Source organism: Elgaria multicarinata, chromosome 1 (assembly GCF_023053635.1).
Source record: "Elgaria multicarinata webbii isolate HBS135686 ecotype San Diego chromosome 1, rElgMul1.1.pri, whole genome shotgun sequence".
NCBI lineage: Eukaryota > Metazoa > Chordata > Lepidosauria > Squamata > Anguidae > Elgaria > Elgaria multicarinata.
The window spans coordinates 106,827,526-106,851,927 of NC_086171.1; the positions used below are offsets into that span (position 1 = coordinate 106,827,526).

General features: G+C 43.2%; 1 protein-coding gene across 1 annotated transcript in view; it reads left to right on the plus strand.

Moving 5' to 3' along the window:
* LAMC1 (laminin subunit gamma 1) overlaps positions 1-23,639 on the plus strand; it is a 146,800-nt gene extending 123,161 nt beyond the window's left edge. Inside the window, exons 15-28 of the mRNA XM_063134582.1 lie at positions 836-989; positions 1,373-1,515; positions 4,960-5,138; positions 5,887-6,043; positions 7,576-7,781; positions 10,540-10,619; positions 12,585-12,722; positions 14,541-14,685; positions 15,841-15,990; positions 16,780-16,894; positions 18,039-18,238; positions 19,612-19,770; positions 20,338-20,437; positions 22,278-23,639. Of these exons, the coding sequence (XP_062990652.1) occupies positions 836-989; positions 1,373-1,515; positions 4,960-5,138; positions 5,887-6,043; positions 7,576-7,781; positions 10,540-10,619; positions 12,585-12,722; positions 14,541-14,685; positions 15,841-15,990; positions 16,780-16,894; positions 18,039-18,238; positions 19,612-19,770; positions 20,338-20,437; positions 22,278-22,534 (2,183 nt within the window). The 3' untranslated portion in view covers positions 22,535-23,639. The remainder of the gene's footprint in view (positions 1-835; positions 990-1,372; positions 1,516-4,959; positions 5,139-5,886; positions 6,044-7,575; positions 7,782-10,539; positions 10,620-12,584; positions 12,723-14,540; positions 14,686-15,840; positions 15,991-16,779; positions 16,895-18,038; positions 18,239-19,611; positions 19,771-20,337; positions 20,438-22,277) is intronic.
* Positions 23,640-24,402: the final 763 nt, after the last annotated feature.

Genomic DNA, 24,402 nt, shown 5'->3' on the forward strand with positions numbered 1-24,402 from the left:
CGCACATCTTAGTCCTTGGGAGAGTTGCCTTTGTAAAAGCTGTTCTCATAGGACTTCTGCATACGATGGAAAAGCAGACAGATGAGGTGTTTGCACTTCATGTTCTCCCCATGTCTCCGTCCTACTAGTCTATAATGCTTGCTTGAAGAGTGAGTTCTGATTAGTTAGAAGTAACTAATGTAAATGAACAAGTTTCATTATTTTAATACTATGCAATCCTCACTTCTCTCTTGGGACACGTTGAGAGATTTCTAGATTGATGGAAACAGTCAACAGTAAATTTAGTCACCACAAACAAGATGGCCTTAGCAAGTCACTGGAAGGAGTCTAGAATCCCCTCCATTGATAAATGGTAGCAGAAAATCTGGGAGGTGGGGGAAATAGTCAGGCTTATTCCATCAGAATGAGACAAACTGGCCAAATCTGAGATGTTTTCAAAATTTTGTAGCCTGTTGAGAAACGAACAATTAAGGAGCAGCCAGAAGGTTTTTACACTCCTGTAATGTTTTGTCTTGGATTTGTATGGAATATTTTTTCATGCTTTCAATGAACCGCTGCAATATGTATGTATGTATGTATGTATGTATGTATGTATTATGACATTTTTAATCATAAACAGACTAAATTACAAACTAGAGCTTTTCTGTTTCTCCTGCCTGGTGATCTTTTACATGAGCGGAGACACAAGACTTCTATCTCCAACGGGGGTGGGGGGGGAGCATGGAGGCGAGGAGCACGATGCACCTGGGCTTCCTGCAACCCCAACCCAAGGCTGCTCTCTGAATCCTTGCTTATCAGAAAATGCATGTTGATTGGTTCACTTTTGCTCTGGCAGCTTGCAATTGCAATCCGTACGGCACGATGAACCTGCAGACAACCTGCAACCAAGTAACAGGGCAGTGCGAATGCCTTCCACATGTCACAGAGAGGGATTGCAGCTCATGCGAGCCGGGTTTCTACAACCTGCAGAGTGGGCGTGGCTGTGAAAGGTGAGCTGGTCCCCCTGCTCTGAAATTGGCACAAGAACTCTTCGGGGGATGGTGGTAGGTGGTCTTCTTGGAATGCGCCTCAAATAATGGACTAGAGAGCTGTGTTATTGAGTTCGTTTAATTCCTGAAAACTAGATATCCTTCTGCATTGGGGTGACCAATTAGGACATCACAGTGAGCCAGGGTTCCTCTTTCCATTTACTGCGGGAACAGCTCAACAAACCACTGACCTCCCCTTCATGGTTTATTTAGCATGATGTGTGAAACTGCAACTCTGGCTTGTCTCACTCTGCAAGAAGCCAGAGAAAGAAGCCAAGAATAAGCCATGTAGTCTCATTATCTCAACTATGCTATGTGCACTGTTCCTCCTCCTCCTCCACTAGGTGTGACTGCCATCCGTTGGGTTCCACTAATGGCCACTGTGACGTACGGAACGGGCAATGCGAGTGCCAGCCGGGCATCACTGGCCAGCGTTGCGAGAGGTGTGAAGCCAACCATTTTGGATTTGGTCCTGAAGGCTGCAAACGTAAGGGGGAGTGGGGAACATCATTTTTCTGTCCCATCAACCCCTCTTCCAGTTGTTGATGCCCCTTTTTCCTCTGTATTGAAAATCTGCTTGTTTGCTTGTCACCAGTAGTATATTTATGGACTTGGTCATCACAAGAGACTCTTTTTTCCTTCCCACTCTGTCTGTTTCCTGCATGTTGTGTGTGTTTCAAGTCCAGCGAAGATGTTTTTGCAGTTGTACAAGTCTTACTTTCTCCCTCCAGGGCATTATGATTGCATATACTTGTAGACCATCTGCTGCTCCTTGTCATAAACACTTGCTCTGAATTTTGTCCCAGAACTGACCTGTTTTCTGGCTGTTACACTCCTACGCCTCTACTCTGGAATGTGGCCTTTAGCTGCTAACTCAGGCTTGAGAACATCCAAAGTGTGTAAAATTGGGACATACATTCCTATTTATCTAAATCCTTCCATCTGTTTCCCTAACACTTCAAGAATAATTTAAATGCTAGTATTGGGCGGATGGTTATGGGCATAGTGGTCCAGGATACATCCAGTGCTGACTTCCTGCAAACCAGGTCTTTGCAGAACAGGAACCAGATCCAATAATAATAATAATAATAATAATAATAATAATAATAATATAACCTGCCTATCTACAAAATACCCTAGGCGATACCGGAAATGTCTGGTGGGCTCTCTTTTTCCCACTCCAAAGTAATTCCTTCAGTGACTAGCGTTTGCCATGGTTTGTATAATATGTGCACTGGTACAAACCTCTAAATGCAAGCTTGCAAGCATTGTTTGAAGTGTGTTTGGGAACCGTGATTTGTGATCCTAAAGAGGAGCCCCCCAACCTTTTTGGACCCATGGGCACATTTGGGAATTTGAGATACTGTTGTGGGCCTAATCAGTGGATCGCCGTTTTGGCATCTGCCTGTTGCGTCTATGGATCTTAGGCTGCCTATTACTCAATAAAACGTTTGCTTTGCGTCTGTTGGACACTGCAATGTCTCTTTAATAAGGGACTGTCTAATTCAGCTAGCTGCTGGCAGTGCAATACAGCTAATGCTTCTTTGAAACATATGTTTTGGCAATATCCAGTAGTTGCTTCTTGTTGCAGGGAGATTATTACACAGAACAGAATTGTACAGGAACAGTCTTTCATATTCACTGATGTATGAGCTCTTTTAAACTATTAACCTGCTTCGTGGGCTCTCCCACACTAGAGGCATTCAAGAGGCAGCTGGACAGCTACCTGTCAGGTATGCTTTAATGTAGATGCCTGCAATGAGCAGGGGGTTGGACTTGATAGCTTTGTAGACCCCTTCCAACTCTACTATTCTATGATTCTATGAGGGCAAGGAAGCATGTTTTCCTGAGGTTTGCTTCCAATTTGCAAAACATGACTTGTGTGCAGCCAGCATTTAGGCCAGTGACGGCAACGTAGGCATGGCCTCTTGTGAATGGATTTCACCTGTTTTAAAATGTGACATGAGAAGCAGCCCTCAAAGTCCCTTTCTAGGACCTTGCACACACGCACAGTGAATGATGTAGTAAACCTGAATTTGGGCTACACTACTGAATTATGCAGGTTGGGACTTGAATAATTGAATGCTCTTCCATATGAATAAATCCTTGAACATCAAAAATTAAATGTCAGAAAGAAGGCTTCTAGTTCTCACCTGCAAGTTAAAGTCACGCAGTCCAGATATGGGTTTACCACTTCATTGACTGTTTTATGAGAATGTGTTCCTTTCCAGATGAGTAACCATGTTTGTTTGCTGCTGGCGTAGTGCCTGGCTAGTACAGTGCCTGCATTTCTGGCTAGCAGCTATATATTGAAGGTGTAAGTTTATGCAAATTTGCAAACCACAAAGAGAGACAGCCTCATGCAGCCCAGATAGAGCAGGTAAGTCTCACTGAGGTCAGTAGAACTACTTCTGAGTAAATTTGCATAGTTATACCTTTATGGTAAAAGGCATGTCAAATACAGGATAATCATGACATATCTTTAAAAGAAATTTTTCGCTGCATGGTTAGACAGATCCTATCACTGGTGGTTTTTCACATGTATTGCACATGAAAGGGCACGGTAGACATCCCTTTCAAATATCAGTGCAAACTTTTGATATTTTTTTCCCTTTATGAAGACCTAGGATGAAAGCAAGAATGTATGGGCATATATACGGCAAAGGACCAATACAGTGTACTAACTCATACACTGGCCCCATTCAGACACCATGATAGTCAACAGTGAGTTAATAGTCAACTCACAGTTATGAGTTGACACGATCAGGAAAGTAACCAACCATGAATTGGTTATAAACAACTGTGAGTGGATTATTAATCCACGGTGCATTGACTAAGTCATCACCTGCCTGCCCTCCTCCTCTCAGTCCTCCTGCTTATATCCCTTCATCCCTTGCTGCTGAAAATAGAGTTCTACTGGTATGAGTAGAGTGGCAGATGCCACTTTGACCACTCTTGCCTAGCGACTCTGTAGACGACAAAAACAACTAACAGTGCCTTCCATATGACACGATAACCAACGGTGGTTTAAATAACCCACTCTGCACATCCTTGGTTATTTACGTGGGTTATTTTGACAAATTAACCCACCATTGGTTAAAAAAACCACCACAAGACATGATAACCCACAGTGCGTTAACCCAACATGGGTTATCGTGTCATCCAAACCCAGTCACTAGTTTTTTGTTCGCATCTCTATTCTCACAGAAGCTGGATTTAAGACATCAACAGAACCCTTCTGAAAGAACAACTTCTTGCTTTCATCTCAGCATTCATGAGAATCGCATCAACAAAAAGTTTTGCTTACATTTGCAACAAATGTCCACAATGCCATACACATTGCATCTGATGATGTGGGCAATATCCACAATAGCTTATGCCTTAATAAATTTGTTCGTTTTTAAGGTGCCACAAGACTCATGGCTGTTTTTCCTGCAAGAAACATGGCTACCCCTCTGGAAACTGAAGAGAGTTTCTGTCTAGCCTCTGCAGCAAAGTCTTTTTTGGGACAGATGCTAGGTGGATCATTTGCAAAAAGATGCAACGATACAGATTTACTCATAAGTAGTCCCATTGCCTTCAGTGAGTCTTGCCTGCTCCATCTGGGCTCTCTCCCAAGTGATTTGCAAACTACCATGTACATACAACATATAACAGCTGGTAGCCAGAAATACACATTTCACAGGCGCACACCACAAGGGCTATACAACAGACTAAGGGTTTGGTGTACTGTTAGAGAACAAGAAATGTTAGTTTTGTTAATCCTACAGCACTTTGAAGATTTTAATTAATTGTCCTTCAGGTTATCCAAGACTCTCTGTTTAAGGTACCACAAGAATTCTCTGCATATGTATGTTCTGGAAAATATTCATTCAGGCTCTTTTTTCCCCTCATTTCCCCGTCATTATTTTTATACCTTGCATTTCCTCAGCTTGTGACTGTGACCCTGAAGGTTCTCGCTCTCTTCAGTGCAAAGAGAATGGTCATTGTGAGTGCAAAGAAGGCTTTGTGGGAAATCGCTGTGACCAGTGTGAAGAAAACTATTTCTACAATCGATCATGGCCTGGCTGTCAAGAGTGTCCTGCATGTTACAGATTGGTGAAAGATCAGGTCAGACCTATAAGAAGATTTGTGTGTATGCCTTGTTTACTTTTGTAAGCAGGGAAATCCTCTGTGTGTGTGTGTGTGTGTGTGAGAGAGAGAGAGAGTCTAACCACCAGTCTGACCCCATCCCATCTCAGATTTCCACAAATGTATATAATGGCCCAACAGGTCCCACTTCACATGCTATGAAAATCCTTTATGTACCCCAGCTTTTTAACTGGAACCTTGACTGTGTGTATATATATTCTTTTTCTGTTGTCGCTTGATATAATCTCTTGTTTAAACACATATTTTTGCAGTTTGCATGTATTAATGTTTTTAATATTTGTGCTTTTACCCAGCACTGATCAAATGCTAACTCCCAATAAAATTTTGTGAATTGGATGCTGGCCTTGGGAATTCATCTCCTCCACTTACCCTGCCTTCCAGGGCAATTTTGACCCTCCTTTCTCTATATAGTTTCTAAAAAAAATGTTGAACCCATCGAAATACTTTTGAGATTTTTCACTGCAAGCATGAATACTAGAAACCTGAAAGTTAAGACAGCAGCTTCCAGCTTGATAAGAAAGCTATGTTGAATATTGTAGCAATGTGAAATCTTATTTTTCATGCCCATGCCTAGCTGTAGCGAAAGACTTATACGTGGGGGCTGAGTGACTTGTACCAGAATCTTACATTCTTAGCCCTTGACCTTCCTCTACACCCCTCAGACAGAAACATATTTCCCGAGCTCTCCCTTGTCCTCTTTCTTCAGGTGGCAGAACAACGGGAGAGATTGAAGGAGCTGGAAAATCTTATAGCCAACATAGGAACAGGTGATGAAACTATAACGGACCAGGCATTTGAAGACAGGCTGAAAGAAGCAGAAAGAGATGTCATGGACTTGCTTCGGGATGCACAAAGCATCAAAGGTAGATGGATGCTCATAGAAAACTTTCTCCTGGATGTTCCTTTTGCCCTGGGAGAACTGTGCACTCTTCATTATGCTACAGAAGAGATGAAATCTTTGAAAGTAATGTTGAAGGAACAATGCCTCATTTAAAAAAGATGGGCAGTTGATTCTTTTTTTCATGTGCTCAGAGCAGAAAATACCTTGACTTTTTTCAATGATGCTACTCTTGTGACACAGACCGTGGGAACTGCAGAAAAAAAAAAGCTTTTGCAGTTTGAAATAAAGATTTAGGTTCTTCAGTGGGTATGTTCAGTGCGTATTTATTCTAACCATCTGAGTAATAGGATGGAGCTGTACAATGTTTACCCTCTTAATTTGTTGCCCATGGCTGTAAATGGTGCTTTATGGATTAAAAACCATGTTCCTGCCCGAAGAAATATTAAGTCAAAACTTTGACAATGGCCCCGTTCAGAAGACACTTTAAACCACGGCTTTAACCATGGTGATTAAGCCAGAAAGCGGAGCAGAAGACACCTTAAACCATGGCTTTAACAATGGTGAATAAAGCAAAAGGCTTTATTCACCATGGTTAAAACCCTAGTTTAAGGTGTCTTCTGTGTGTGTGTGTGGTGGTGGTGGGGAGACATCAGGGAAGGGGGAGGGGAGGAGTATCAAGGAATGTATGTGAGTAGATACATTTTATTTCCAGCAGGGATGAGGAAGAGGTGGGATTGGAGGAAGAGCTTAAAAGGACTTTGATTTAATTATTCTGCTATGTTTGGTCCTACTTCTGCCTCAATAAAACTTTCATGTGTTTTAAACATAAATACCTGACCGCAATACCTGACGGAACACCTCTCCCGACGTGAATATACCCGGTCACTACATTCAACATCTGGGGTCCTTCTCCGGGTGCCTACTCCGAGAGAGGCTCGGAGTGTGGCAACGAGGGACAGGGCCTTTTTGGTGGTGGCCCCCAGACTATGGAACGATCTCCCTGACGAGGCTTGCCTGGCGCCAACGTTGCTATCTTTCCGGCGCCAGGTTAAGACTTTCCTCTTTGCCCAGGCATATAGCGGCACATCTTAATTACCTACGTGTTTAGTTTTTTAACAGTTTTTAATGCTGTGTGTATGTTCTGTGTTTTAGAATTTTAAATTTTGTATACTCGTTTTTATCTTAATTTTAGAATTTCTGTAAACCGTCCAGAGAGCCCTGGCTATGGGGGCGGTATATAAGTGAAATAAATAAATAAATAAATAAATAAATAAATAAATAAATAAATAAATAAATGCAGCTTTATGAAGTTCCTACACAAAATCCTATGCTCAAGGTTCTTTCATTTTGACCGTGAGCTTGGTGAATGCCTACATCCCAGCCAAATCTTAGCAGCATTTACATCCTCCTTCCTTTGTATATCTACTCACATCTCGTTAATAGAGGCAACAATCGATCAAACTATGGGGGAAAACTTTGTTCTTGTAGAATGAAGTTTTATTTTCATATTTGTGCAGTTAATTCAGATTCTCCTTGTTACTTTACCTGTTCCAGACGTAGATCAGGGCTTGATGGATCGCCTGCAGGAGATCAACAGAACCCTGTCCAGCCAGCTTGGTCGGTTAAGGAACATCCAGAACACAGTGGAAGAGACAGAAGAGCTTGCTGACCGGGCCCAAGACCGGGTGGACAATACACAGGAACTCATTGACGAAGCCTCAGATATGCTGCGGAGGGCAAGGGTGGCTGTTGCCAATGTAGTGAGTAGTTCTTGTGTTCCATATTAAAACTTCACACCCCAGAGCTGAAATTGTCAGGGCCGCGTATAGGCTATAGCTGTTCTTTCTTTTTAATGGATATTGGCTTTCTTCTTCTTTTTTCTTTTTAAAACACACTTTTAGTTCTTGTGGTTGTAAAATTATGCTTGAAAGTGTGTGAGCAATACCTAGTAAAACTGGTGAATAGAGGTTGACTGATAAATACGATTTCCAAAACAAATAGGAGGTACAAATATATAAAAGTACAAAAGCGTGGGATAGATTTTGCAAAATAAGAGAGATCGTTGTAAATTTGCCTAACTTGCGTAATGTGCTCAGCACAGAGTACAGGCAAATAGCAGTCTCTTGCAGTCAAATAGCTAAGGCTGCAATCCTATGTTAATTAAACTTGGAATCACACCTTACTGAAGTCAGTGGAACTTATGTCCAATTACACACACACACACACTCAATTGGGGTTATGTGTATTTTTTCTTCTCCCAGCCTTTCTCTGCAGTAAAAAAAAACAGCCTTTCATTTCCTGAAAGAATGGCCTTGAGTTTGGGAACTGTGCTTTAAAGGCAGCTTCACAAGCACTCAAATTGTAGATAGCAGGAAAATGTCACCGTTTTGAAAGGAAGCTCAGTGTATTTCTCCCCTTCCCCCCTCGCTTGGTGTTTGAAACAATTCAGTCCGAAGCAACCAATGAATTGTTATAGACGTCTGGTAAGCAACCCGTCTTCGTGTAGTGCTGCTTTGTGCGTGGAATTTGCATAGAAAGCCAAGACCAAATCCCACTCCCAGAAGTGGCTGCTGGCAAGGCCTTGTTGCTACAGGTGCAACTCATTCCACACACCTCTCTCACCTCTGACTTCAGAACCAGTGCTTGGGAAGAGAGTTTGGGAATCAGGCAATACATCACAGGATTTAGTCCAGGTGTCTGTGGTTGGTGGTCACTACTACAGAATTTTCTGTAGAGCTGGAATTCTCAAATTTGAGTGCTTTTAAATTTGTTGGTTGTTGGCCTGATATTAATGTCCAAGGCCACAAATTAAAAATGCCACAAGCTGTTGGCAATCATGTAGTAAATGCCGTTGCACCTCAGCTTTCAAATATTAGCAACCCTGTCTCGGGTTCCCCTTCCTCTCCCTCATGATGCATTATCACATCACGCGTTTCCCACTCCTTACTTCATATTACTAGGTGTCGCATGTGGGGCTGGAGGGGGAAGGAACATGTGATGCGCTGATGAGATGATGTCACACACTTCATACACAGCAAGAGCAATGCTAAACAGCACACAACTGCACAAAAATCTGAACCAGCGGCAAGACAGTGGGGTAAAAGGACTGATATAAAAGGAAAGAAATTATAACACGATTGAACTATGCAAACAGCTATATAACAATAACATCAGATGTAACAGAGTGATAGTTACAAAAGCAGGTTCATGAATTGGCAATGAATTGCTGAATGAGAGAAAACTTAACAGGACTCTGGATTTTACACCTGTTTCGCCGCAGCTTCCTCAGAACCTCGCTATAGTTACTGCAAAACATAACATAATACAAATGGAAACAAATCCCCCAAATATGTTACATATACGGAATCTGAAGATAAGATAAGAGGTAATATGAAGTCCAGCTAAACAACTGAAACTCTCCACCACTAATAAGCTTGTGCTGTGGGAGAAAGGTGAGGCAATTCTTAAATAGTTCCTCTGTCCCAAAATATCTTTAAATGTCCTCCAAGTCGGATTGATTAAAGAAAAGTACAAACTTTCAATTATAAGATTAAACAGAGAAGCATAGAAAATTATAATGGAATAGCAATTCATCTAACCTCAAATCCCAGGCAAGTTTCTGGAAAACTTCAGGGGTAGTGAGTTTTTTTTAAGCTGTGATCATTTTACCCTCAAAGTCTCTTTTATATATCTCCCTTAAAGGCACATCTGTCTAGTTGCAAGGAATTCAACAGAAATGGTTAAAGTTCAAGGGTCATGTTCAAACCCTTAGGCTGTACCGTGTCTAATTTAAAGATCCATTCAGGCTCTCTCCTTAAAAGAAGCTTGTCATAGTCATACCAGTTATATTTATGGGCATAGGCTCTGTCAGTAACCAAGAATCTCAGGTCATTGTAATGGTGGAAATAATCAATATAACGTTGGACTAAAGGTGCATCAAGAACTCGGTGTCTTAGTTTCGATCAATGTTCTATGACCTGTGTTGTTGTTGTTGTTGTTGTTGTTGTTGTTGTTGTTGTTGTTTATTACATTTATATACCGCCCCACGACTGAAGCTCTCTGGGTGGTTTACAAAAGTTAAAAACAGTGAACATTAAAAAGAAATATACAAAATTTAAAAGCATAAAAAGCATAAAATACAAACAAAAAGACAATGTTCGAATGCTACCTGTTGTTTTTCCTACATATAACAGTCCACGAAGACAAATGATGGTGTAAATGACCCGTTTTGTAGCACATTTGGAAAAATGGCATAAAACAAATTCAATTATCAGTGGGATATTCAACAATGGCAGTTTGGATGTGGATAAAGAGCCTACCGTGCATCCATTACATTTAAAATGGCCACACTTCATACCTACACATTCCAATGAGAGCAGGGTGGGTTGGAGATACACCACATCTAGTTCCAGTCTGTACTTTGCCTTCACTGGTAAACTGAAAATACAAGGAGCTGTTGTTCATATGTTTAAAGATATAAGAGATGCCTCCTGAAGGTATGTTTGGTTCTTTCCTCAGTCTATTACTCCACCAGAATCAACCAGTGACCCCAACAACATGACTCTCCTGGCAGAAGAGGCCCGTCATCTGGCTGCACGGTGAGACCCATTGAATTATTACATACAGCCTGCATGGTGAGAACACTTGGCTTTAGCCTTGGCTTTAACCCTTACCAGCGCAAGCTGCAGGCTTTTGAGGGTAGACTCGCTGAGGGAGGGGGCCTACTGCGGCCACCTCTTTGCTATCATTTTCTTGATTGACAGGCAGAGAGCCAGCCCGTGAGCAGTCACTGGCATCTTCTGCCCCTCCTTCACACCACCACCAGTATTGTCTGGGCCAGAGCGAGAGGCAGGTGATCAAGGAGGTTGCCGTGGTGAAGGGGAGGAGCAACTCCAGGGGCACTCCTCAGCAGGTGCCAGACCATGCCTACCCTCAACGCCAGCCCTGACCCTGACAATGTCTGTGTTAAACACATCGCCAAGAAGCACAAGGCTCCCTCCGCCCCACTTCACTTCCACTTTCTCCCCTTTCCAACGTATCTCCAGCCACACCTGCGCTGCCTTTTATTGCTCTGCATACTGTGTAGAACCACCGCCTTCTGACCCCTTTGTGTGATCTCTTGCCTGCCCAAGTTTCCACTTTCTTTGCCCCCAAAGTCTTCCCCCCTCCCCCCAAAATTCCCTTTTTTCTTAACTCTTTTGCCCTATTGGGGATTGAAAGAAGGGGGGTGGAGAATAATGGAGCAGTCACAAAGCATATCCTCTTATCAAATTGTCTTGCTTCCAGTTATTATTATTATTATTTATTTATTTATTTAGCACCATCAATGTACATGGTGCTGTACATAGTTATTTGAATATAGCTAACAGCTGCTACCTAGAAGATATATTTATTTTTACAGCAGTGTACAGAATACACAATGCATATGGACATTGTTTAGGTTTTGAAGGAGCGCGTGCAGGAATAAAGAATTACTTTCCCCTTTAAAGTACATGCTGAGCACAAGCTGAGAAAAGGTCCGGTTCCACTGGTGGTGGTGTTGTTTTAAAGGGAAGGAACCTCATGCATTAAGCACACATGAAAGCTTCATAAGTGATGCGTGACGTGTGTATTTACTGCTCAGAGTATATCTGAGCCAAACTAGAAAACGTTTTGTAAGGACGGGCCCTGAGGGCACAGCTCCAATCAGCAGTATGGCTTTATTGTAATCCCAGCGCTCCAGGCAAGCTAGGATGACCCAGCTACTCAAAGAGTGTAGCTCATCAGCCGCCAGTCCCTTTTCTCTGGGCTTCTGGTCTGATAACGCCGGCATGTGTCGGCTATTGTTATCCCCACCCCACTTCGGTTCAATTAGTCACTTCCTCTTTGAGCAGCCTTGTTGACTAATGGGAAAGATATGGTTTCCTGCAAGACGTCATTGTGTTAACCCTTTCCAACGGATGGGAGTGCCACAATCTACGGAGCTTACATCATGGGTGGCCAACTGGTGGCACTGACAGCATGGTCTTGTGGCCCTTCTGGAGAGCGACCAGAAGAAATGGACCTGGCAATAGCATGAAGTCAAGCCTGTGCTGCCTGCCGCTCCTGTGCTGTGTTGCTGCCTGCTCTCCAGCTCAGTAAGCTGGACTATAGAAACATAGGAAGCTGCCTCCACTGGTCCATCAAGCCCAGGATTATCGACATTGACTGGCAGTGGCGCTCCAGGTTTCAGGAAAGATTTTTTTTCCTGACTTACCTGGAGAAACCGGGCATTGAACCTGGGAACTTGTAGACCTGGGACTATAAAACAGCCCAAAACATAGGGGATTGCTTAAGTGCAGTAGCACACACTAGAATGGTGCTAAATCATTCATGCTTTGTGACACAACTGGCCCCAAAGGCTGGTTACCACTGGTTTGGGATTACGGCTGTATTAGCTACATGCTCAGGGAAATTTCAAGCAATGTTATTGAAACTGAAGAATTACAGTTTCATGTTAACTATAACTATAATGCTTAGAGGGGAAATCAGGAAAAGGTGATGGCATCTAACCATTTGCTTTTCCCTTCCTAATATTGCCCCAGGCACAAACAAGAAGCCGATGATATTGTGCGGATAGCTAAAGAAGCAAACGATACATCGACACAAGCGTATAAGCTGCTCTTGGACACACTGGCGGGAGAGAATCAAACAATGAATGATATTGGTGACCTTAATAAAAAGTAAGTCTGAACTGAAGGCAGAAATGAGGATGTTCTGTAGACATTTCTTATTTTTAAAATATGCCTAGATGATGTTGCCTAATGTGATTTGCAGCAGTCATAAAAGCAAAATAGCTAAAATGGAAGTTGTTTCTGTTGTTTTTCTTAGCTTCTGTCTCAGTTTGAAGACACTCAAGGAGGTATCCAGCATATTAATGAATTATAAAACCATTAAAATGGGTTAGTTGGACACTTAAAATTATAATTCTAACATTGATTTTCAAAGAACAAACAGCATCATCAAAAGATAGCTTCCTTTTCTGGATTATATATTTGCTGCTGCTAGCTGAGTCATTAAAATATTGTAGGGGAAGGAAGCAGTTCTCAGCAAACCTGGGTGTGCTGCTGACTACATCTTGTGTAGAATGGCCACTGGCCATAAACCACAACGAGCTCAGAAATGCCAACAAAGCTGCAGGAATGGAAGTTAGAGGATTGAAACGAAGAGCTTTAAAGCCTGGTAGAATGCAACACTTTTATCTTGGTGCTGAAAGTTGCAAAGCAAAGTCTTGGGGAGGCTACAGTTTTAGAGCTACCATGAGAAGGCCCTGCTCATGCACCTCCAAATCTCAGTTCTCATGTCTATGGGCCCCTGGCCCAGACCCTCTCCAGAAGCTTAACTTAGAACTGTCTTCCTCAATCCGGTGCCCTCCAAATGGGTTGGTCCACAACTCCTAGCATCCCCCAGCCAGTATAACTAGGAGACACTGGGAGTTGTAGTCCAACCCATCTGGAGAGCACCAGGTTGAGGAAGGTTGACCTAGAGCAAGGGGGCATTTATATGGGAGAAGATGCTCCCTAAGGTGCACTAGGCCGTAGGGATTTTAATTAGTGTCTTTTAGATAGTGCCCAGAAACTGACTGGCAGCCTGTCCAGTTATCCAATCAGCACCTTCTCCCTTACCAACCTGCCTAGTCACTGAGGTGCATTTTATTAGATTGTAAGCCTATGCGGCAGAGTCTTGCTATTTACTGTTTTACTCTGTACAGCACCATGTACATTGATGGTGCTATATAAATAAATAATAATAATAATAATAATAATTCTCCTGGTCCCCATGGACCTATGGCCCGGTTGGAGTCCACCAGGAGAAGTGCCTTCAGTGTGGTGGCCCCTTTCTGTGGAATTCCCTGCCCCTGGAGGTCAAGCAGGCACCGACAAGAAGCATTTGTTGACTGACAGCCAAGGTTTTTATTGGCATTCTGTGCAATTTTTTAAGTATAATAATGGTGTTTACATTTCTGTAACTGTTACTCTTTTAATTCTTAGGTTCACCACTTTGGAATCTGTTTCAGATATGGAGCGGTATACAGATTTTGTAAACGAAATAAATAAATACGTATCATCCCTAAGCTCTGCCTGCACCAACAGTCCAGCACTAAATTTGTTCCTTCGTTTCTCTGATAGTCTCTTTGATTAATGTCATTCAGAGAACTCGGGCTGAACATATGAATGTCAGAGAGGCTGCCCTGTATTGTCAGACCACGGTCCTGTCCTGTCCAGAGAGCCTTCCCCACCTGGCAGGAACTGTCTTCGCTCTTGGGCAGGGTTCTTGCCCAGCTCTGCTATCTAACACCCATTTTTAAAAGGAGATGGCAGGGGGATGAAAGGAGTGATCTTCCACACATGGAAACATGTGCTCTGCCCCTGAGCTGCACCCCTCTTCCATGGGGAACAATTACGCCGCACACCACTTGGCCCAGCGTGGGTGCAGAGCATTTCACCCAAACCAAGAATTGTACCAGACAGGCACATCAATAGCATTCTCTTGCTCCCTAGGTATAACCAAGCAAAGGATATTTCCCGAGATCTGGAAAAGCAGGCGAACAAGGTCCATAAGGAAGCAGAGGAGGCCGGGAACAAAGCTCTGCAGATCTACGCCAATCTCACCAGTCTGCCACCTATAGACACGGAGGCATTGGAGGTAGGTGGTGTTGGACTTCTTGCATAATGGGCTCAGGCGTTAATGACTACCAACGCTTTAAAGGAGGTGTTAATACAGGAAATGATTTTGACATTTTGTAGATAATACAAGGTTAACATCAGCTACAGACTTATTTGTTTAATGCTCTTTGAAATAATAACCACTTTAACAGAACTTGGTAGACCAAAGAAAAGTACCCACCACTCCCCACCCCAAAAATGCAGTTTAGAACACAAGACCTGGGATATTTTAAGGCTACCAAATACATTTTTTTAAAATGGAAAAGGCTGCTATAATCGACCCCATTAATCCCTGTATTTCTCAATGCCCGTCTTTGAATGAATGAAGCTTTATTGAATAAGTCTTCTGACCATTTCAAAAATCACATCATCGTTAAAAACAGACAGGCATTAATTAATTATGGTTTCAGTCAATGCCCGTCTTTTCCCACCCAGTCTAGAGATTGGGGGGAACTATGAGAAAAGTTCTTTGCATGTTTGCCACTGCCTCTCAGTGCTCCTGCTGAAGCCATACTATAACACCTAAGGTGAACTCTTAGGAACATCATGAGAGCCCTGCTGGATTAGACCAAAGGCCTATTCAGTCCAGCATTCTGTTCCCACAGTGGCCCATGGGAAGCCCACAAGCAAAACATCACCATCCCTCTCATGTTCCCCAGCAGCTGGAATTGACAGACATGCCCTCTCTGATCCTGGAGGCAATATATAGCTATCGTGACTAGTAGCCATTAATAGCCCTATCACTGATACATTCCTTCCACCCCATTTCTCACTAAATTAGGCAAAAGGGGAGTGGTATGGAGGACTTGCATTGAGCACTGCAGTAGGGGCTCAGTCCATTCCACACTGTTTGAAAGCCGGATTATTTTGTCAAACATCTGGAATATGTTCTGCAAAATTATCTGGGTTCCTGAGTTATTGCTGTAGCAGGCAGCAGGGGGGACTCACCCATCAAGGATGTCCTTCAGATTGCACTGTGGGATCTGATCCTGGTTTGGGGTCTCTATGAAGAGTGCTTTTGATTCAGCTCATCAAATATTGTTTATAATTGCTGCCCTTTGGAAATGTATGGCGAAATGTATAGTACACAATTACAGAAGCGATTTCTCTTTCCATTGTTTTTCTCCATGTGTAGAATGAGGCAAATAAGATCAAGAAGGAATCCAGAGAGCTGGATCAGCTAATCAACAGGAAGCTGAAGGATTATGAGATTCTGAGAGAAGACATGAAAGGGAAAGAACAGGAAGTACAAACCCTTTTGGAGAAAGGCAAGATTGAACAGCAGGTCAGCCTTTCTTCTTTGTAAGCTGTTGTCCCTGGTGGAAGCCACAGATACACGTTAGGAGGAGGGTGGCTTATTTTAACTGGTCTTACCTTTACGACAACTTACGTGAACCATGTCTTGGAGATATGTATTTAAGTGTAGTTAGGGCTCTCTCTGGAAGTGTTCTTGAAGTCAGTGAGGTCATCTCAGTAGAATGCCAGCACCATGTGGAGATCAGAGTTAGGTACATGGTGGTGATGGTGAAACAGTGTGGGCCTTGAAAAAATGTCTAGGAGGTTGAGATAAGAAAGGGAAAAGTGGAGTGATAATAAGAAAGAAGGAAGAAACACAATACTAGAGAGATGAAGGCATTGGTATTGGTGGTGAACTAAGCCGTAGATACTTTCATGGGCAGTATTGGATGTTATGTGTGGGATGTGGGTTCTGTAGACCTACCCCTGTTGAGGTCAACAGGAGGACATTGTTCTGTAAGGCAGCCTTAAAAGGTCTTCTAAATAAATAGAATAGCTGCTTTCTTTCTGTGAGAAATCTTTCACTGCCCAGTGGCTTTCCCAAACTCCACTTTCTGGCCATTACTGAGAGTAAGACAAATAAATGATAGTGGTGCAAGTTCCAATACGTATTTGCTAGAGCAGCAAAATCAGCACTCAAAAACAAGGTTAGAAATAGAATAGAAATTAAAATGAAATGAAATGGACTCTTGCATTTTGGGGCACCGGAATGTGACCAGATAAAGAGCATTGCCGGGAGGGGAGGGCGCATGTGATGACCTGCTATGTGTTTGCTTAGACGGCTGATCAGCTCTTGGCTCGAGCAGACGCTGCCAAGGCTCTGGCTGAAGAGGCTGCCGAAAAGGGGAAGAATACGCTCAAGGAGGCCAACGACATTCTCAACAATTTGAAAGGTAAGCAGCAGAGTCTCCCCAAGTGACTTTGAAGTGGTAATCAAGGTATTCTTCCACAGAGCTTGTTCTTGGAAGTGTGTCTTCAGAGCGGTGTGCGTGCCGTGATTCTGTGGCAGTGTGCAGAATTTGCCTACCTGGGGAAGAGGCAGCGCTCAGTTGCTAGAATCATAGAATAGCAGAGTTGGAAGGGGCCTACAAGGCCATCGAGTCCAACCCCCTGCTCAATGCAAGAATCCACTTAAAGCATTCCTGACAGATGGTTGTCCAGCTGTCTGTTGAATGCCTCTAGTGTGGGAGAGCCCACCACCTCCCTAGATAACTGATTCCATTGTCGTACTGCTCTAACAGTCAGGAAGTTTTTCCTGATGTCCAGCTGGAATCTGGCTTCCTTTAACTTGAGCCCGTTATTCCGTGTCCTGCACTCTCGGAGGATCGAGAAGAGATCCTGGCCCTCCTCTGTGTGACAACCTTTTAAGTATTTGAAGAGTGCTATCATGTCTCCCCTCAATCTTCTCTTCTCCAGGCTAAACATGCCCAGTTCTTTCAGTCTCTCTTCATAGGGCTTTGTTTCCAGACCCCTGATCATCCTGGTTGCTTTGTATGCAGAACGTATGTAGTATGTATGTATGTATGCATGTATGTATGTATGTAGTATGCTTTGTATGCAGAACGTGTGTATGCAGCACATACAGAGCACATACTTTGTATGCAGAATGTTCCAGGTTCAGTCCCTGGAATCTCCAATGCAAAGGATCTTAGTAAAGGCCCAGCGAGAGAGCAGTGGCCAATCAAAATAGCCGGTAGGGGCCTGGTTAGATAGACAGAGGTGTTGTAGCTCAGCTCTTATGTTCTGGCTGAAATTGCTTGCCAGTGTCTGGGGAAATCACATAATTTCTCCACAGATAATCTGGATTGCTTGTCTCTGTTAATTTTCCTAGTGCGTTCTACATGTGCGCGTGCATGTGTATGTACATACCTGTTTTATGATATGATAGTGCCTGAGGTGTGTTCCTGAACCTGTCGTGCATATAAAATGAAGGGAGAGATGCATAATCTGACCACTGGCTGGCCACTGTTGGAAACAACGCTGGACGAGTTGGGTTTTGTTTGACCCAGTGGGACTGCTCTTTTATGTGCTTTTCAGACTTCGATAAGCGTGTGAATGATAACAAGACTGCTGCTGAGGACGCGCTAAGAAAAATTCCTGCCATCACTCAGACCATTATGGAGGCCAACAATAAGACCCGTCATGCGGAACTGGCACTGGGCAGTGCTGCTGTTGATGCCAGGGAAGCCAAGAGCAAAGCTGACGATGCTGAGAAAATTGCCGGTGCTGTACAGAAAGTGAGTCGTGACAGGATCCACAGATCAGTAGTAAACTACTACAAAAGCCGTGGTTCACTGGCCAGGTGGCCACTGCAGCTCTCTTGGAGGGGGAGGAACTCTGTAAGCAAGGCTGTTTGCCCAACTGACCTTCCCACAAGATGGAGTCAGGAAGAGAAGGTGCCACAGCTTAGATAGGGCAGCTGGGTGGCCTCCCGGCTCCCACGTCCAGGGCACCACACTCGGGACAAAGATCACTGCTGTAGCCTGTTAGCAACTACCTGTGGCTTTCCCCTTTGGCAAGGTCAAGTGCTCACTATGGCCATCAGAGCTTCCCAAGTGGGACCTGCAACTAAATGTTGCAGCATTGAGTGATTTTGTTCAGGACACCAGCCAGGATGCTCCATTCCTTTATCCCCTCTCCCTCCCCCCTCCAGGTTTCTGTGTCTCTCCTCCCCCACCTCCACCCCCAGTCCCAACAACCTACTTGGTCCTCATTGGGTTGTTTTTAGGGTCCCCCTTTAGGTTTTTCCTTAATTTTATTCTTTTGCAGATCTTGGAATTTCCCCAAGTCTGCCCAGACATCTCCTCTTGGGTGGTGCCATTTTGGCTACATAAAAATTCCACATTCAGAAAATAAGTTGGCTACTAGTATATGGGAGGTTTTGCTTGTATAGGGTGTCTTGGGTAGCAGAGCTAGGAAAGATCTTTGAGAAAACACTGCTGGTCAGTGTAGGTGATAATCTTGGGCTAGATGAACCAGTGGTTTGAACTGGTACACAAGGTCACCTCAAACCTTCCTTCTTCCAGTAGTGAGATTAAAATCCGTTGCTGACCCACTATTCCCTGAGAATGTATACACCTTGCCTGTGGATTTGCATGAATGTAGATAGTACTGGGCTACACGGACAAGTGATTTTTGACAGTATAGGCCAGCTTCAAAACCCGTATCGTGGGTCTTTGCTGCAAGTGTAGATCTGCTTAGAGTCTCTGGAATCAACACCACATCAGATGATTGCATCAAAGTTCTACAACCTGCAGAGTTACAAGCGTCGCATTTGGTTCCATCAAACCCAGCACGACCAATCGTCAGGAATTTGGGAGTTGTAGTTCAAAATATCTGGAGGGCGCCAGGTTGGGGAAGAGGGTTGCTTCATTCATTCCTGTCTATTAAACTTGATTAAGTTAATAAAAGAGGCTTTAAGAGAAATGAAGGAACTGGTTCAGTGCAAATACACACAAATCTCCGTTGAATTAAATAAGCAGACCCCTATGTTGCTAGACTGTTGGTGTTGGCTAGGCCGAGGGAACATATTACTCCTCTGCTTGGACAACTTCGCTGGCTGTTCATTTTGCTCAGGTTTTTTTAACCCTTTGGTTGCTGCCCATGCTAGAAAGCTGCTGAGACAAAGGACGAGGCTGACAAGACTTTTTCCACTGTTACTGACCTGGACAAAGAAGTGGATGGCATGTTGCAGCAACTGGAAGAAGCAGAGAAAGAGCTGAAGAGGAAACAGGAAAGTGCTGATCAAGATATGATGATGGCAGGAATGGTGAGTGACTTTGGCTGCTTTTAAAACACGCACACACACATGCGCACGCACACACACAAGTTCATGATTTTGGACATTTATGAGAATCTTATCCAATATGGGTTAGACTGCATGCTGGTTTTATCTTTTTAAGTATGTAAAAGGGCAAGTGTTTTATCAGCACATATGTTCATCTTTTTTTTAAAAAAAAAACCCTACGAAAACAGTGGAGTGCTGCCACTCCTTCAGAGAAGGCCCTTGCCATTCAAAAACAAAAATATTTTTCTTCCTTTTTTCCCTCCTTCCCTCTCAGCCTTGTCTTCCCAATCACACTTTTATCTTCCTGCGGAAATGCCGTTGTATAATGCAGTTGTGTCTGAGACTGAATTCACACATGTATGCTCCTTACTCGATTACTTTAAAATATAGAAGCGGCCCACATAAATCAAACACCACAGGCGGGGGCTTAATGGTACCTCAAAGCACTGTATCTTTTCACAAAGCTGGTTCAGGCGAGTCATCGGATGTGGAGTTATATGCATACATTCACTTAAAATATCTCTTTGCGTTTTGCTTTTTATTTCACAGGCTTCAGAAGCAGCTCGGGAAGCAGAAGATAATGCAAGGAAAGCAAAGAATTCTGTCAACAGCTTGCTCGGTATGATTAATGACCTCCTGGAGAAGCTAGGTATGTGTCTTCTTCACAAGTTTCCCTTCAGCTGGGGAATTGCTAGAGAGTTGCACCTTCTCGCCCAGCATGGTATGGCATTCGGGTATTCCCTTTATGGACTTCCCCAACCTGGTACCCTTAAAGTGTTTTGGACTACAACTTACATTAGCCCCAGCCAGCCTGACCAATGGTCAGGTATTCTGGGAGTTGTCGTCTTAAACATCTGGAGGACACCAACTTCAGGAAGGCTGAACTAGAGTGACTGAAACAGAGCCTAGGACAGATGGAGCTATGAAAGGGCAAGTCTGTGCAGAGAAGCCCCGACCCTCAGAGGTGTCTGCCCCTGCACTGCTTTACTTTCTCCCATACGAGTGAATGCTGGCCATTTTGCTCTTATGGAGAAGGGTAACATGTGTTCTGTGCTGGGCTTTGAGCCTTGTGTTGAAAGGGCAAAAGCTGCCCTCTAACCCTGACAAGTGGGTGGCTCAGTTCTCACCGCCAGAGATTGCATATAGGGCACAATGACTTGTATCCAGTGTTAGTCTGATGTAAGTCCCATTTATTTCAATAGGTCTGCTGTGGCCAGGTTCACATGATCCATGGGCAAAACGTAATTACCTGTGCTGTATCGTGGGTTGGCATGTCGCCCAAACCCAGCACACCGCACAGCAGGGGTGCATTCTAACCCATCCCACAATGAACTACTACCAAGTCATGGGTTGTGGGGTGGGTTAGAAGCAACCCCTGCCACATTGCTCACTGGGTTCAGACCACATGGCAACCTCTGATGGGTAATTAAGCAAATGGTTAATTATGCTTGGAGGCAAGGGAAATAACCAATACTGCACAATTCCCCCTGCTCATCATGTGAACCCAGCCAATATTTCTCCATGCGAAGCACAAAGATTCACTACACCTCTATGGAGCCCTTGCAATATGGATTCCATGATGGTTAGATTACTATAGTGTGTGTATGGGGAGGGGGTGTAGCTTATGTATTCTCACTGATGTGATTGACCCTGCGGTGATAAAATTGCTTGTAGAGCAGCAGCCCCACTCCTGATATACCTCCTCTATCAGGCATATTAGTTTTTTAGCCCCACACCTTCGTGACAGTTTGCAGCTGCTAGCATAGTTGCAGCCTCCTACAATGGGATGGGATGGGATTTTTGGTGCTGTAACGATTATGTCTTGTACTGAATGCTGCTCAGCCAATCCATAGTGAGATAAAACTTTTGTTGGCTTAATGGTGAGACGCATATGAACTGCTTACGTTGTGGTTAGTTTTGCATTGCAAAGGGGAAAACGTTCCTATATATGTGTATAAAAAAGCCTGTTACTAAAACACAACTGAAATAAACCTCCAGTAATTAAATTCACGTATTTTCAGTGTAAAAAATTAATTGCGAGATGCGTGGCAAAGTTCAAAAGTCATAAATGCATGGTTTTATCCTGGTTGTGCTTTTTATACTGTATTTTGTATTTGTGTTTTTAACCTGTTGGTTGTTTTATTATGGTTTTAATTTTTGTGAACCATCCAGAGAGCTTCAGCTATTGGGCGGTATAAAAATGTAATAAATAAAGATAAGTTTTGACACAGCTTCCATTTTAAATTTAAATTTCATAATAGGAGTGCAACACTTAGAGGAATGGTTTCCACTTTAGCATAGAGCCAAATTGGCAAGGAAGAAAGATCATTTTTAAAGAAATGCAAATAATAATAATAATAATTTTACTGTGAAAAACTGGATCTCTTTTGGTTCCGCATTTTCAGGGTGAATGGAAATAATTTCTGTAACACACTGAAGTGGCCTTTGATCAAATACCATTCTAATTTTGTATGTTGCTCACATTGCAGGGCGCGTGGAGCCCGTGGACTTGGGTAAACTGAATGAGATTGAGGATACTTTGAATGCTGCCAAAAAGCAAATGAGGGACAACGATCTGGACCGAAAAGTGTCTGATCTGGAGAAGGCAGCCAAAAAGCAAGCCAGTGCTATCAGTGAATACAACAGGGACATTAGCACCATCATGAAAGACATTAGCAATCTTGAAGACATCAAGAAGACCTTGCCAAGTGGCTGTTTCAACACCCCGTCCATTGAAAAACCCTAAGGGTGTGCTAAGGGCAGGGGGGCATTCCCTCAATGACTGGCGGAGCGGTTCTTTTGGCTGTGGAGTGCCTTAATTCCTAGATTATGTTCTTCAGGACTCCCCACCCCACCCCAATCTCCCACACAGCTCTCAATTGTCCTTTCTTTCCCTGTTCGGGGGTGGGGATTGGGAATGCAAGTTTCTAGATTGAAGTCAAATTAAATATCAGCCTTCGGAGCATCAAGAAGGTTTCAAGACATAAAATCTATACACTCTCTTGGTCAAGCACTCCACCTTCCTTCCCCTCTCTCAGAAAACACTCCCCTTTCATTTACACAATGATGTGAAATATTATGGACTGCTGTACCGAACTGCAGAAATAGCCATGGGAACTGATGTATAATGGGGGGTGGTAGTGTGGAAATCACAGGCCTTTACTTCAGTCCCTTCTCCACTCCATTCTTGTATCTCCCTACCCCTGATTCTATGTTCTTCTTTTTTTCTATGAAGGAAATGGGTTGGCTACCAAAGTATTAAATAGTAATGGCCAGGAAAGCCACACTTCGTAAGAAACACTGATGGACTTCAAAACCAGACTTAAAAACAAGAAGAAAAAGCCAGTCCTATTCATAAAGTAGTGGCTGATCAAACCGCCACTTTGGTAGCCAGCTGCCAATATTTTTTTTTAAAAAAAAAACCTTTCTAGAGTGCAATATATGTATATGTATATCCAGTTTCTGAGAGACCGTTTCTCAGAAACATTTTTGGGGAGTCATGAGGAAAGAGTGGTGTGTTGGGTCTCCATGGTGCTATACCTTGGCCTGTGAAGCAGGCATGTCTTCAGCCTGTGAGAAGAAAGGCAGACATTTAAATTCTTCAAGCTGGAAGAACCTGCTTGTGGTCAGAATTGTTCCTGTCACCAGCCAGTCACTAGACATCTCTAAGAGATATCTTCCAAAGGCAGCTGGATTAATATGGACAAATTCTTTCTTTAATATGTCAGACTCTAATGTTTGTATTCTTTTTTTTGAAAGAAAGAAACCCAACAACCAGAGAGAGCTTTACTTGCTAGGCTTGACTGTGAATTTTAAAGTCAGCATAATTTTCTCTGGAAGAAAGAGAGAAAAGGGCCAAGAGGTCTCTTCAAGTTGAATCGTGTCATTTTACCCTGACCTCTTGTCTAAAAGGGGAGACACCTCAAATAACAGTTGACCCGTTTTTTCCTAGCAAAAAAATAAATACATAAAAATTAGTCAGCCTAATTTTAGGGACAAATAACTCCCAAGAGTTTGCAGTATTTACAAACTGAGTTGCTAGTTGCTCAGTATGAATTTCTGCCCCATTCAAAACATTTCCCCTCACCCAGTTTGGTTAAGTTTCCTTGTAGGGAGAAGAGAGTTCCTCTCATAGCCTTCCCTTCCAACCCCTTCCCCACTTAAACCTGAACTTGAGGAAACTGCTGGCCTCTGCCGTTTCCTCATTAAATTAGTCTGTTGCTTCCACCCCCTGCCTCTTGAGATCCATGTATACCTACCCTTAAACACTATGCAACTTTGTACGTTTGCGTAGAGGGGAAGAAATTTATTATCTGACACACACTGGTGCTATTAATTATTTCAAATTTATATTTTTGTGTGAATGTGGGTTTTTTTGTGTCTTTTTTAAAATCATGATTATAGTGTGAGGAAAAGTCTGTTTCTCCCACCCCATCCCACACACCCCTGTAAATATGCTTGGTCTTGTTTCCAGAGTGGCACTGTTCTCCTCTTTGCTTTCTCTTTACCACCACACTACATGCATCCTATCCTCCTTCAATTTGTTATTCCTTGGGCGTGTGGGCAGTCAGGTATTTTCTCTGCTCAGACTTGCCCCTTTGCAGTCCCATACTG